Below are 15,079 nucleotides of genomic sequence, written 5' to 3'. Positions count from 1 at the left end.
GCACGGTTACCTTCCCACCAAAGGTGGTCCCTATTTTTCTACTTGCATTTTTACATGGTTTTCAACTGCTAGGTTGGCAGACGTTGGGACAAGTAACGGGAGCTCAATCCGTTACCCAGTGCTAGGGATTCGAACCGCTGAACTGCTGATCTTTCTGATCAACAAGCTCAGTGTCTTAGCCACTGAGCCGTTGTGTTCCTATAGATAAACTGTAGAGGATTTAAATTTGAAGTGCCTCTGGATCAGATTTCTCTTGGTTGGAACAGGAACATTTTAAGCTTATGACTTATTTGTTCTCAATCTATATATCTGAACAGTTTTGTGAAAGCTGTGGGGATGTACTGGAACCTCAAAGGCATGACTACAGATAGTTTACCAATTGCTGTGAGGAATGTGGCTTTTACTTGCATTTGAATGGAAGTCTTGATGGACATTAATGACTCAATGTTTATTAGAAGAAAAAACAATGGTTAAGAGAATAGATTTGCATTTCTGATACAATTTAATGACAATTTGCATTGTATGCATGTTATATTGCTGCGGTTTTTTAAAAAAATTATTGGCATTTTGTAAATCATAATGGCTATATAAGAATAGCTCAAAAGAATTATATAAAACATTTAATAATACACAAACCACTAGCAAAAACTGTGAAAGTAAAGCATTATTACGAACCATTTATACAGCCAGGCTATATTTGTGGACTTCCCCCAGTCATTCAGTGAATATTTAAAAGTATAAGTAAATGAATAAACAATGTGTAAATTATGAATACCTTTCCTTTTAAAAAAAACAAAACTATAGTTAAACAAATCAAGTTCTTGGGAATAATTGTACCTTCCAACTAAACAAAATCTCACAGAAGCCCCAAATAAACTTTTTATTTAATTAAGAGAGCTTCTGAGAACTTGTTCTATTTGAGAGAGTCAGCTGTTTCCCCTCTAGAATTAAAAAAAAAATCCAAAATAGATTATGCGGGAGGAAAAATGAGAAACAGCAGTCATGTATGAAATGATTAAAGATACATTTATTTGCTAGTCTGTACTGTCAGCCTTATTTCTGAACAGACATGCATGGGCTATATTGAAACCCTGGAAAGTAAATCTTTTTGCTATTGGAGTTTTGCTGCACATATCATTCTATTGCATACTGGGGGGAAAATGAAATTCAGTAGTCAGAACAAATTATTTACTTATAAGGTCTCTGTTCTGTTGGAGAGCAGGAAATCAAGTTGATGAACCATCTGTGCCTGACCAAGACAGAAATGCCTGGCCTTGCCTCATCTCTGAAGCCCAGCACAGTTGCATAGTCTGTATTTAGAAAGAAGATCTTAAGATTGTAGGTTATCAAAAAACACTTCTATGAAGGCAGCAATGGCAAACAAATTCATTCTGTTAATAGGAAACCTATAGCATTTTGTTCATGACATCACAAAAAATCCAGCTGGATTCCAAAGATATATATATGTGTGTGTGTGTGTGTGTGTGTGTGTGTGTGTGTATGTATGTATGTATGTATGTATAGTGTCACAACCCCTGGTAAGCCCCAATTATGGGAGGAAGCTAACTGCTTCCATCATCTGTCAATCGGCTCGTCACAAGAGTTCATCACGACAGAAACCCAATATTTTTACTGTTGCCTTTGTTATATTTGTGTTTTATTTATTTAGTCTCCCTTTATTTATTTATCAGCACAAATAAAACACACACACACACACACACATATGTTATATTTGTGCTGATAAATAAATAAAGGGAGACTAGTATAGATCTATTTCAAGCTATTTAGCTCTCATCAGCTAGTCTTGTGACGAGCTGAAGGACAGAGAATGGAAGTGTGATCTTCCTCCCGTATTTGGGCATACCAGGGGTTGTGACTTTAAATCTCTCTCTATCTCTCTATCTCTCTATCTCTCTATCTCTCTATCTATCTATCTATCTATCTATCTATCTATCTATCTATATATATATATATATATATATCATCTATATACATCTATATATATCTATATATCTATATATCTATATCTATATCTATCTATCTATCTATCTATCTATCTATCTATCTATCTATCTATCTATCTATCTATCTCTATCATCTATCTATCTATCTATCTATCTATCTATCTATCTATCTATCTATCTATCTATCTATCTATCTATCTATCTATCTATCTATCTCTATCATCTATCTATCTATCTATCTATCATCTATCTATCTATCTATCTATCTATCTATCTATCTATCTATCTATCTATCTATCTATCTATCTATCTATCTATCTATCTATCATCTATCTATCTAATCAGTGAAAAAAAACCCAAACCTTCCAGTTTCTGGTCTTGGTAGGTAAAACAGTGGAGTTTATCAGTGATGATTATATTCACATTGGAGTAAAGAAGACATATCAAAAGCCCTTTCAGATCTCTCAGTTTATTCTGGAAAGATGAACTTCCTACTTAAGAGATATTATTCATAGTCCAATGTCCCTTACATATTTTAAATTTTCTTGGGTGGGTATTGTGCCTGAACAGAGCTGTGATAATAAAGGCAAGCTGTGTGTCTTTGAGGGTATTTTTGGGGATCAGTTGAATGTTTCCTTGCAAAATAAAAACACCATTCACAGATCTATGGCTGGATCACAGCCGTACCCAGAACATATGTGCAGCTAATGTCTGGTTGCCAGAATCCGCTTTGGACTTGAACACATCTTATATAGAGATATGCAAGAATAGACAACTTTTATGTTCTTCATATGTTAATAGTACAATTCCACATTAAGGCAGAGAACCCAAATCCTGGTCTCATCTTGTTGCTCTGCTTGGAACTGGGCTCGGTTATTGCTGCCAAATGTTAATGGAAGCTTTTACAGATATTACCTGACAGAATCTTGGATTAGGGCCTTGATCCAGATGTTCCTTTCAGATTTTTCTTTAACAATGACAAACAACCCAAATGGAGCTTTTCTGCGATAACAGAAGGGGGGATGAAGGAAAGCGGAGCTATATAGATATTTTCAGAGGTATAAATTTGTCAGAAAAACAGAGGTTTTTTTTTTTTTTAGGATCTTACAGAAATAAAGTTGGGTACCCTACATTCTCACTTGGAATCAAAGTATTCCATCTCCCACAATTTCTAGCCATCTTCCATAATTTGGTGCTCTCCAGATTCTTATTCTCTCCAGCCACCAAGGCCAATGATAGGGGTTATAGCGCAAACATCGGAGAGGCAGACTGAAACCTCATGGTGATACCCTGGTACTTTCAAGCGAGGCAGTGGAAATAGGAAGAGAACTACCACCACCACCACTATTAGAGTACATTTCCAATCACACTAGAAAAGGGATCTCCAACCCCTGGGCCATGAACAGGCACTGGTCCCTGCCCTGTTGGGAACCAGGCTGCCAAAATGGTGGGCAAGCAAATGAAGCTTCATCTGTGCATGATTGGGATTGGATTTGGATTTTATTTAATTTGTAGGCCGCCCTATTCCCCGAAGGGACTCAGGGCGGCTGAACAAAGCCAAGGGAGGGGAAATTACAAAAAGTAAGACAAAGACAATCAGACAATACAAACAGTTTAAAAGCACAACAGACACAGCAGATTCGAGTGGGGGGGGAACTCAACCCCAGGCTTGCTGGGAGAGCCAGGTCTTCACGGCCATCCGGAAGGCCTGAAGGGTGGAGAGGGTCCGAATCTCCACGGGGAGCTCGTTCCAGGATGTCGGTTGTACATGAAACCATCCCTCCGTAGTCCATGGAAGATAATCCCCCCCCCCCCCGCCAATCGTTTGCTGATGCCAGGAAGGTTGGGGCCTGCTGACCTAGAGTTTATTACCTCTCAGTATTGTCAAAATGGGCTTTCTTTCTGCAAAGCTTTGTAAATCCACCTGTGCGTGTTTCTGTGGTCATGGAATATTTTTAAGTCAGCTTAAGATATGAAGAACCTATCACGTAGATTTCAACTTATTTTTAGAGCCCTGGTATATCTTATTCCTTTACTTCTGACACCGTTTGGGTATGTCATAAGTACTGTCAAAAATCTAGGCTAGTGTACAAAGATGTAGCAGCAATGCAGTTGTTTATCTTCTGTTTCAATTGAATGTAAGGATGCTGAATAACTGTACTCTTGACTGTGAGCCATAATAACAAGAACATTATGGTCACACCTGTTCATAACTTGAAAAATCTATGGAAAACATAAGAAATGTCTAATACCGTAATAATTCATGCCAGCTCCCTCTGTCCCAGTTCTCTTAAACATAACAGAGTAAAAATGGAGAGCTATTTTCCAATTGAATTTTGCTAGGAGCATTACCTTGACATCGGCCCAAAGACATGACTTCAATTTTCTCCTGTTTCTGACATGATGCCTCTTTGATCTGACATGCATTATCATAAGATCTTCCATCGGAAGCACAGAGAGGATTGAAGTTGGTTTGTGAACAGTCAATGTTGCACACACACCTGGAAAAAAAAATAACTCGTGTAAAAAAATAAAATAAAATGCATTGCTTTACAATAAAAGGAAGTGCTTTCACTTAAAAACAAATGACACCAATAATAAGTTAAGAAGAAGCGCTGAGATTTTGCTAGGACTTTGCAATTATAATGTGAATAAAATGAAAGGGAGGGCTTGCCAGAGGACGAGTGTCTTGAAAAGAACACAACAGAAAGCTAAAATGAAAGTATTTTAGTAGGTAGTCCTCATCTTATAACAGTTCATTAAGTGACTGTTTGAAGTTACAACGGCACTGGAAAAACTTATCTATGACTGTTTTTCACACTTACAACTGTGGCAGCATCCCTGTTGTCAAGTGATCAAAAATTGGACATTTGACAACTGGCAATGTATTTATGACAGTTGTAGTGTCCTGGGGTGATTTGCTCACGTTTTGTGATCTTCTGACCAGCAAAGTCAATGGAGAAATCAGATTGACTTAACAACAACTTAATTTAACAATTGCAGTGATTCGCTTAACAGGTGTGGCAAGAAAGGTTGTACAGTGGGGCAAAATTCACTTTAACAAATTTCTCACTTAGCAACAGAAATGTGGGGCTCAGTTGTGGTCATAAGTTGAGGACTACCTGAACTGCCATGAAAAGGCCTTTCTTGACTCCCTACCATCCAGATATTCATCTGAGCCAGTACTGTACAGAGAAGGAGGTTCTAACTCAATATTGGCTATGATCAGGGCCCCTTTTTTCATAGTAGCACTTTGCTCAGGAAAACCTTTCATCAGAGAGGCTTATTTGAACGAACCTTTATTTATTCCCTAGGCTTTGAAAACATCAATTTCAAGTAGCACTTACTATTAATTTCATATGACTGATCTACCCAATTGCATTGTACTAAGTACATTGTTTTACGGTTTGGAAACGGTTTGCAAATTTCTAAAAATATAAGTCTCAGATGTTATTTGACTGGATGGCCTTGAAAAGCCATATTTCAGAAAGTTTTTACATACCTCTCTCTGCCTTATAATGAAATAATAATCTCACATGTTTCAGCAATGTGTTTTGTTGGAGGGGACATAGCAAAATACTCAGAGCATCGCTGAGGCCTGATTTATATCATTGCAAGGATTAACCTGATGGTGTCCTTTCACCAACCTGCCAAAATTATGTTTCATAGTGCCTGTCTTGTTTACATACAAGAGAGAAGTGTGTACAAGGGAGGATATCTTCCAAATTCCCATCTATTTTTCTACACCACAATTCCTCCAGCCATTATCCTCCCTTTGTGGGTTAGGTATTGAAAGAAATATGAACCAAGGGTTTGGAATACTGTGGCTGTGGAAAAATGTTTATGTTCCCTATTTTGAGATTCAAATAATACTGGATCAATAGCAAATGCAATGGTTCTCTCTTTTATTTGGAAACAATGGGAAGATTTCATGATTATCTTTAAACCGCAAAACTATCTGGACTAAAATAGAATGGCTAAATCTATTCTGTTCTGTTCTACTCTACTCTATTCTATTCTACTCTTTCCTATCCCTATCTCTATCCCTACTCTACTCACTCTACATAAATTTTTTTACTAAACACGAGTCTCTCAGTATTGGTTTCTCTATTTTTCCCCATTTATATTCTTCCAGTTGACTTATTCTGTTTCCCTCATCACTCTAAAATATTTTTTTATAAACATAAGAATGACATTTCATATTCTACTTTGTGTTTATTTCTCAATTATCTTTTTGTATGCGCATGTCTGTCCTTTAAAATATTCTAGTGTTTCATATTTCCACAAATCTGCATTTTAGCCTAAATTTTAGGTATAGAACAGCATAGTGAAATTTGGCAATGTGCAAATTGTAAAGGGTAGCTAAATTCTGATAACTGTACTGATTTGAAAGAATAAAATTAGGCAGCTTTGCATTAAATTTATGAACTCAAATGGGTTTCTTTTCCATTTTAATTTTTCATTGTGTTCATAGAATTTTTCATACTGACTAACATCTTTGGGGATGGCTAGTGTTCTGTGACCAAAGCACAAATACTTGGCATATCACTGTGGTTGTGCCAAGACTGGATCTCCCTTTCTCTGGAGGTCCCATTTCATTTCCCTTCTTTTACATCAATGAATTTGTTATTGCTATTGGAGTTGTTAATTAATTTTGGTTTGGATTTTTGAAAGCTGTGAAGAGACTTCTGGAAAGTTGCAAATTTTGATGAAAGGTAGAATAAAATTATTTGAAATAATAATACTTTTCATAACGCATCTTCCTATTCCAGATCTTTGGAAAAGTCTTCATAGCTAGACAAAAATGCTAAACCCAGTCTGAATATCTGACTAATTGTGCAACGAACCATAATATATATGAAGATATACTTAGTTTAGATTTCATGTCTCACATTTCTTGTATCACATTCACAACACTTAATACCTTCTTGTTTATTCAGGACACATTTAGGAATGATTATCTGATCATTGTGTGGATTATGCCCACATCATAGTTTTTGTATATACAGTATATTACACTAATACACAAATAGACACACACATTATTCTATCATAATTATATGCTAATGTATACAATAGAGGATCAATTTGGATATTTAATTTGGTCACAATGCTAGATTTTATGAATGATAAAATGCCAAAAAATCTTTTATTTTGATACTTTTGTTGCAATGGGAAGCACCTACCGAATGTCCTTTATGACTTAAATTTTATGTATGGTTAACCTCAATAAAAATATGCATCAATTGCAACATGATATTCCTGTGTTCTGGTTTATAAGCAAAGTTTTTGTCATCACTATTCTTTTGGAGAAACATAACGAAATGTATCCTTTTGGGGGGAAAAAACTTCTGCAACCTGAAATTGCTATAAAGAAGCAAAGATATAACAAAATTAATGGATGACCATCTCTGGTTTTTTTTATTATGATGATGCATTTTTTGTGATGATGTATTTTGAGAAAATTCAGACTAATTACTCTGTGTGTGTTTGTATGTGTGTATTATTTAAAGCTCTGCAAGGCTGCAATTTTTTTTAAAAAGGCAAGAAATGCTAAATCAGCAGCAGTATTAACTTCACTGCATTGCATTTCCTATATAATTTATGGAACTCATTTCCAGGTGTAAATAGTAACAAATTAAAGAACAGAAAGAGGCAGGGATAATAATATCTATTTGCGCATTTAGGAGCAAAATAACGAAAGGAAGGCCTGTGAAAGGGCAGCTGAAGAATGGGTTTTCAGAAGGCCAAATGACCCTTGTGTACCGAGTTCCCATTTCCATTTCAAATTCAGATAACCATAGGGTTTTAGGTTCTCTAGAGAGCCACTGAAAAATGAACAGGATCTACTATGCATAGCATTTCAAAGCAAACTCCCAGCATCTGGCAAATGCCCAGCTGAATTAATTTTAAGGTTCTGTCAGCCGTTCTTCATTCAAAAATCAGGAAAGAAAACCACAGGACTCCATTGATAGAAATCAAGTGTACTTTTACTAATTATAAATGAATAGAAGCGAAGCTAAGTGAAGTCTGATTATTTAGGCGCGAAAGCGAATAATATATTGTATAATTCATTCCCCTCCCCTTGGCATCCCGTGCACAGTCCAATCATAATTCTCCCAATTGTCAGGTGTGAGATAACTTCGAAAGGCATCACCAGGATGGAATGCTGGGTCCGTTGGCCTTGGCGGGAAACACTCCTCCTCCACATGCGCAGTAAGGTGGACAGTTCAAACTCTAGAATCTTCCTCCAGCACAACTATCAGTCCCCTCCCAAATACCATGCCCCCCCCTCCCCGTTTCAATGACAGCCGAAGCAGCAGCAAAGCGGAGGCTGACAGGTGCTGGTTATTAAAGCCAACAGATTTAGAGCCTAGTGAAACCGATGTAGTGGTGGGTTCCGGATCCCGTATGGTGCAACGGGGCCGGGCGTCCACCACATGAATACGTGCAGCGGCGCATGTGTATTTACTGCCCTTGATGCTCCGTGATGCCTCTGCGACATTCCAGCTGCTCAGCAGAGCATCACGCAGGCACCATACGCTCTGTGCATGTGTGCGGAAGCCCCGAAAACTTCAACTATCGGTAAGGAGTGCGGGCAAGGTGAGCGGGTGGGCCCTACAGAGCACCGTACCAGAATGGTACTGGGTGCTCCCAGCAGGCACCGGTACGCCCATTCTGGGCCGTACTGGTTGTAACCCACCACTGAACTGATGGGAACCTATTTATGATTTTCAATATGGCACCTCCATGTTCCTGTATACTGTAAACATTTGTGTTGCATATACTCTTATCCATTACGAATCCTGAAAGCGGACACATAGAGTGATCTTAGAGACATGTGGTCTAGAGCTATATATTTGTGCTTGAGACACTACTGTCACACAAGTATACAACATTTCCATAGAAATGGTATATTGTCCTGGGGTTATTAGGACTGGTCTTCAACTTTGTTTTGGCACTTTCAAGTCAAAGTTGCCTTAGGGTGATTGCCTGTGCAAATCCCAGATGTTTTGCTGGCAGAATTTTTCAGAATTGGCATGGCGTTGCCTCCTTCCTAGCACTGAGAGACAGTGTGTGGCTGAAAGTCACCCAGCTGACTTTAGTGCTAAATCAGGATTAGGACTAACAGGCTCCAGATTCTAGACTGATGCTTTAACCATGATACCAAACTGACTTTCCTCTCAATATATTGTAAAGCAGAAAATGCCATGTAAGTCCTAATAGCTGCACTTTAGAATATAGCCGAGTGCACACTATTGACAACTGAAAATATGTGTCAAAGGATTTCATATTTCCAAGGAACCTGATTAGCTCTATTTGATTCAACTTATTTCCAATTGATATCGATGTTTGAGTTACAGATCAAAATAAGCTTCATTACATACATTTTGGTTTGTAATCTGCATGGTTGATAGTGCGTTTGACTTACATGATACTTTAATGAACCCACTGATCTTCAGACACGAGCAGAGCGAATTAATTATAAAATAAAATCTAAGCCTCATACCTTACTCAAAGTGGGATTTATGTATGTTTCATAACAATGCAAATACAATACCACTGAAAATTTAAAACAAGAAATCCAAGAAGAAGCCAGCATGGTTGCACAAAAAAATTATCTGATAAAGTGAAAGACAAAAAGGATAAGTACAAAAAATGGAAGAAGGGACACATAACTAAGGCACAATATCAGCAGATAGCCCGAATCTGCAAAGATGAAGTCAGGAAAGCAAAGACTTTGTTATTCTAACAAAGACTGGCAACAAAAGTCATAGATAATAAAAAAAAAATCTTTCAGCATATAAATGACCAGGAGTCAGTCTACTAAAGAGAACAAGGCAAGGAAATAACAGGCAGTAGAGAGAAAGCAGAACTGCTTAATTCATTCTTTGCATCAATCTTCACACTGAGAAACTATATAGCCCATCGTACAAAAAACAATTTGACAGACTAGAAATAAAAATTAAAATAAGCAAGACAATGGTAAGAGAACACCTGTCTGACCTTGATGAAAATAAATCACCAGGACCTGATGGATTACATCCCAAAGTTCTTAAGGAGCTGGCAGATGTTATCTCAGAACCACTGCAGCTTATCTTTAAAAAAATCCTGGTGCACCAGGGAATTACCAGAGGATTGGAAACAGCTAATGTGGTTCCCATCTTCAAAAAAGAAAGAAGGGGGAAAAAAGACTCAGGAAACTACAGACCAATCAGCCTAACAATACTTGGGAAGATACTAGAAAAAAATAATCAAAAAACAAATCTGTGAACGTAATGTATAACTACCAATAGTAGCCTGTACAGGTTTGTTAAAAACAGAACATGGCAACCCAATGTTATTTCATTATTTGACAAAGTGACTAAATTAATAGACTAGTGAAATGCTGTGGACATATTATACTTAGACTTCAGCAAGGTAATTGACAAGGTAGATCACAACCTACTTCTTGGTAAACTAGAAAAATGTGGGATAGCATCACCACCAGATGAATTTGTAACTGGCTGACAAACCGTACTCAATGAGTATTCCTTAATGGTACCATATTTACATGGAGGGAATGTAAGCAGTGGGGCATCACAAGGTTGCATCTTAGGGCCTGTACTCTTCAATATCTTCATGAATGACTTAGATGTGGGAATAGAAACTCATCAAATTTGCAGATTATACTAAAGTGGCAGGAATAGCCAACACCCCAGAAGAGAAGCTCAGGACCCCGAAAGATCTTAACAGACTTGGGCCCTATCCAACAACACGAAATTTAATGTGGACAAAAGCAAAGTTTTACACCTAGGCAGGAAAAACCAAAAGCGTAAGTACAGAGTAAGCAAAACCTGGCTCAAAAACAGTAACTGTGAGAGGGATCTTTGAGTCCTAGTGTACAATCATTTAGACATGAGCCAGCAGTGTGCAGCCACCGCCAAAAAAGCAAATACAATCCTTGGTTGTACAAACAGAGGCACAGAATCAAAATCATGTGAAGTATTAGTACCATTTTATAAAGTCTTAGTAAGGCTACACCTGGAATACTGCATCCAGTTTTGGTCACTACATTGACCCCCCAAAAAGATGTTGAGATGTTGGAAAAAGTGCAAAGAAATCAACTAAGACGATTAAAGTCCTGGAGATAAAAACACACGAAGAATGGTTGCAGGAATTCGGTATGGCCAGTCTAGAGAAAAGAAGGACTAGGGGTGACATGATAACAGCATTCCAATATTTTAGGCACTGCCACAAAAAAGAGGGAGTCAATTTAGTTTCCAAAGCACCAGAAGGCAGGACAAGAAACTATCAATGGGAACTAATCAAGAAGAGAAGCAGTCTGGAATTAAGGAGAAACTTCCCAACATTGAGGACAAATAACCAATGGATCAGCTTGCCTTCAGAAGTTGTAGGTACTTCATTACTGGAGTTTTTAAAGAAAAGACTGGACAGTCGCATATCTTTTTCGCCACGAGTGTCCAAAGCACGCACGAGTGCTATCGCACGCACACACAAATCACCAGTAATTTAATCACCGTCACCCCCAGCGCATTCACGCATGACCGCCCCCGCCACCCTGCCAATGGCTTTTTTTGGAGCTTGGGGAGGGTGAAAATGCCTCCCCGTTGGCCCTCCGGAGGCCAGAAATCGCCCGTTTTCCTGACTTCTGGTGGCCCAGTAGGTATGTTTTTCACCTTCCTCAGGCTCCAGAGGATTCCCTGGAGTCTGGGAAGAGTGAAAATGGCCAGAGGCCCCCCAGAGGCTGAAAACGCCCTCCCAGAGCGTCCGTGTAAGCACTGTACTTACCTGACATTGTGTGGAGACTCTTGGGAAGGGAAGGACAGCATGGGCGGGCCAGCCAAAAATCAGCTGGCCAGCGTGAAAGTGCATGCTGGAACCAAGCTAGGACAACGGCCCCCTAATATGGCTCCGCATGCCACCTGTGGCACACGCGCCACCGGTTCGAAATTATGGGTATAGGGTATCCTGTTTGATCAGGGGGGTTGGACTAGAAGACCTCCGAAGTCTCTTCCAATCAGCTCTATTCTGATTGAGAGACGTTTGCACTGGGACCAGTTATAGTATGTAACCTGATAGGTATCTTGGATGGTATTTGAGAGCCGTGAGGTGATGTTCCAAATCGCAAATTCTTCAACATAATCTGAGTCCTTGGAATAGAACTCTTTCAAAATGCAAAGTTGATCACTTTGCATTTTGAAAAAAAAAATGACAGAATTATTTTTCTTCCTGGTCTGACTCCAATGGCAATGTATCTAAATAAACAAACCCTGAAAATTTAGCTTCCTTCAAGGTGAAGAATTATTTTTACAAGTTGCTTAAGTAAAGAAGCAAGTGACAGCTGGATTTCCTCATTCCAAGGATGCTTCAATGCTTCCCAATTTTTAATTAATATGATCACATGATCACTTTATCACTCTACCTGTGGCAACCTTTATACGGTAGTTTTATCAGTGCATTGTTTTTATTCCTGGATTATTATAAATCAGCAACAGTGAGATGCAATTGTTAAAAAACTGAACTTAGGAGACAAACCCAGGTTCAAGTCTGTCCTGGGGTAGTGCGGTGGCTCAGGGTTAAAATGCTGGGCTTGTCAGCTGAAAAGCCAGCAGTCCAGGTTTGAGACCCAAGCTCCATGCAATGGGGTAAGCTCCCAACCTTGCTCCAGTTCCTGCCAACCTAGCAGTTGCAAAAGCATGCAAATGTAAATAGATAAATAGGAACCATTTCAGTGGGAAGGTAACGGTGCTCCGTGATGTCCTACTAGCCACATGACTATCTCTTTGGAAAGCACTGGCACCTTGAAATGGAGATGAGCACTGCCTCCTATAGTCAGCAACGACTAGTGGAATAAAATCCATAGAGACTCCTTTATCTCTTACCTAGCAGACAGTGAGGAAAAATGGGAGGAGGTACATCAGTGGCGTGTTTCAAAAATTTTTCGAACCTACTCTGTGGGTGTGGCCTCCTTTGTGCGAGTGGCTTGCCGGCCATGTGACCTGGTGGGGGTGGCTTGCCGACCATGTGTTCTCTCTCTCTCTCTCTCCTTCCTTTTGTCTCTCTGTCTCTTTTTCCTTTTTTTCTTTCATCTCTCTCTCACTTTTTCTTTCTTTTTTCTTTTTTTCTTTATTTCTTTCTTTCTCTTTCTCTGTCTGTGTGAGTCTCTCTGTATGTCTCTCTCCATCCCCTCTGTGTGTGTGTGTGTGTGTGTGTGTGTATGTGTGTGTGTGTCAGTGGTTGGTTTCAAAAATGTTTGGAACCTCTTCTGTAGGTGTGGCCTGCTTTCTGGTGGAACCTCTTCTAACCGGTTTGGTAGATTTGACGAACCGGTTCTACCGAACTGGTGCGAACTGGTAGGAACCCACCTCTGAGGTACATATACCACCTTGACTTATCACTGCTTTCCTGATGGCCAAAAATACCTCACAAGAAGCTCAAAGGGGTTTTTCAGACATTTATTCAGGTTGTCAGGTGTTTCTTTTAAATTTTACTTTTCCTGCTGCCTCTTCAAGCTTTTCTTTTTTAAAAAATTAAATGGCTTAGTTTGTCTATTTTCTGCAGTGGAGCCCTGAATTGTCTTACCTCTTCCCCATGTTCAAACAGCGAGAGGAGAAAAACTTTATTCTCAGAGGATGCAACCATGTGTCTATGTGGCATTTCCATCACATGCTTTTATTCAAACAATTAGAAATCACACAGACCATGCAAGGAATTAGCTGTGTGCTGCTTAAAGCATTTTATTATTATTACATAATGCATAATGAAAATAATTTGAAAGGCTCCAAAGCCTCGTAATACAGACGGAGCTTGGGGTTATTCCTGATACCCTCGCCCACAGTTCGGCGGAGACTCTGGCTGCCGCCTGGTACTCTGGCTGCCGCCTGGTACTTGGCGGCGTCGGAGTCTCTCGACCGGATTGCGCCACTACGGCCCCTCCGGGTCAGTGGATCCCGGAGAGTTCCCTGGTTTACCGAGGAACTCCGGGAGAAGAAACGCCGGAGGAGATGCCTAGAGCACCAGTGGAGGTCCGATAGGTCCGAGGCAAACCGAGCACTCTTAACTACCTGCACCAAGGACTATGTCCGAGCATTAAGAACTGCAAAAAGATCATATATTTCTTCCTTGGTTGCGTCCGCCGAGTCACGCCCAGCCGCCCTGTTCAGGATAACCCGCTCCCTCCTTAATAGGAGGGATGCGGGAGACCCCTTGCAGGGTAGGGCTGAGGATTATGCTCAATTCTTGGCGGACAAAGTAGCTCGGTTTCGATCGGACTTGGACTCCACCGCAGTAGATCCAGCTGAGACACAGGAGGATCATTTGCCACATCAGTTCTGGGTTGAGTTCCAGGAAGTTGCCTCTGGGGATGTGGACAAGGCCATCCGAGCTGTAAGTGCCTCCACTTGTATTCTGGACCCGTGTCCCTCCTGGCTGGTGGCCAACAGCAGGGAGGTGACACATGGCTGGATCCAGGCGGTTGTCACCGCCTCCCTTCGGGAGGGGCACTTCCCCGCCGCGCTCAAAACGGCGGTGGTGAGACCCCTCCTAAAGAAACCATCGTTAGATCCAGCCATCTTAAACAACTTTCGTCCTGTCTCCAACCTTCCCTTTATTGGGAAGGTTGTTGAGAAGGTGGTGGCCTTTCAGCTTCGACGGGCCTTGGAGGAAGCTAGTTATCTTGACCCCTTCCAGTCCGGCTTCAGACCTGGTTACAGCACAGAAACCGCTTTGGTCGCATTGACCGATGATCTCTGGAGGGCCAGAGATGGAGGCTATGCGTCCATCCTGGTTCTCCTTGACCTCTCAGCGGCTTTCGATACCATCGACCATGGTATCCTTCTGCGACGACTGCGGGAGGTGGGAGTGGGAGGCACTGTTTTGCGGTGGTTCTCCTCCTACCTCTCGGACAGGTCGCAGTCGGTGTTAGTAGGGGGGCAGAGATCGTCCCTGAGGCCCCTAACATGTGGAGTACCTCAGGGTTCGGTCCTATCCCCCCTACTATTTAACATATACATGAAACCGCTGGGCGAGATCATTCGGAGGCACGGGATAAAATACCATCAATATGCGGACGATACGCAATTGTATCTGTCCGCCCCGTGCCAACTCAATGA

General features: G+C 40.3%; 1 protein-coding gene across 1 annotated transcript in view; it reads right to left on the bottom strand.

Annotated features, from left to right (window-relative positions):
- The window catches only part of TMEFF2 (transmembrane protein with EGF like and two follistatin like domains 2), a 325,649-nt gene that overhangs the window by 59,948 nt on the left and 250,622 nt on the right, over positions 1 to 15,079 (bottom strand). Inside the window, exon 7 of the mRNA XM_032225080.1 lies at positions 4,317 to 4,465. Coding sequence (XP_032080971.1) covers positions 4,317 to 4,465 — 149 coding nt within the window. The remainder of the gene's footprint in view (positions 1 to 4,316; positions 4,466 to 15,079) is intronic.

This window comes from Thamnophis elegans, chromosome 1 (genome assembly GCF_009769535.1).
Source record: "Thamnophis elegans isolate rThaEle1 chromosome 1, rThaEle1.pri, whole genome shotgun sequence".
NCBI classification, from domain to species: Eukaryota; Metazoa; Chordata; class Lepidosauria; order Squamata; family Colubridae; genus Thamnophis; species Thamnophis elegans.
This window is presented reverse-complemented; position numbering and strand designations above follow the sequence as displayed.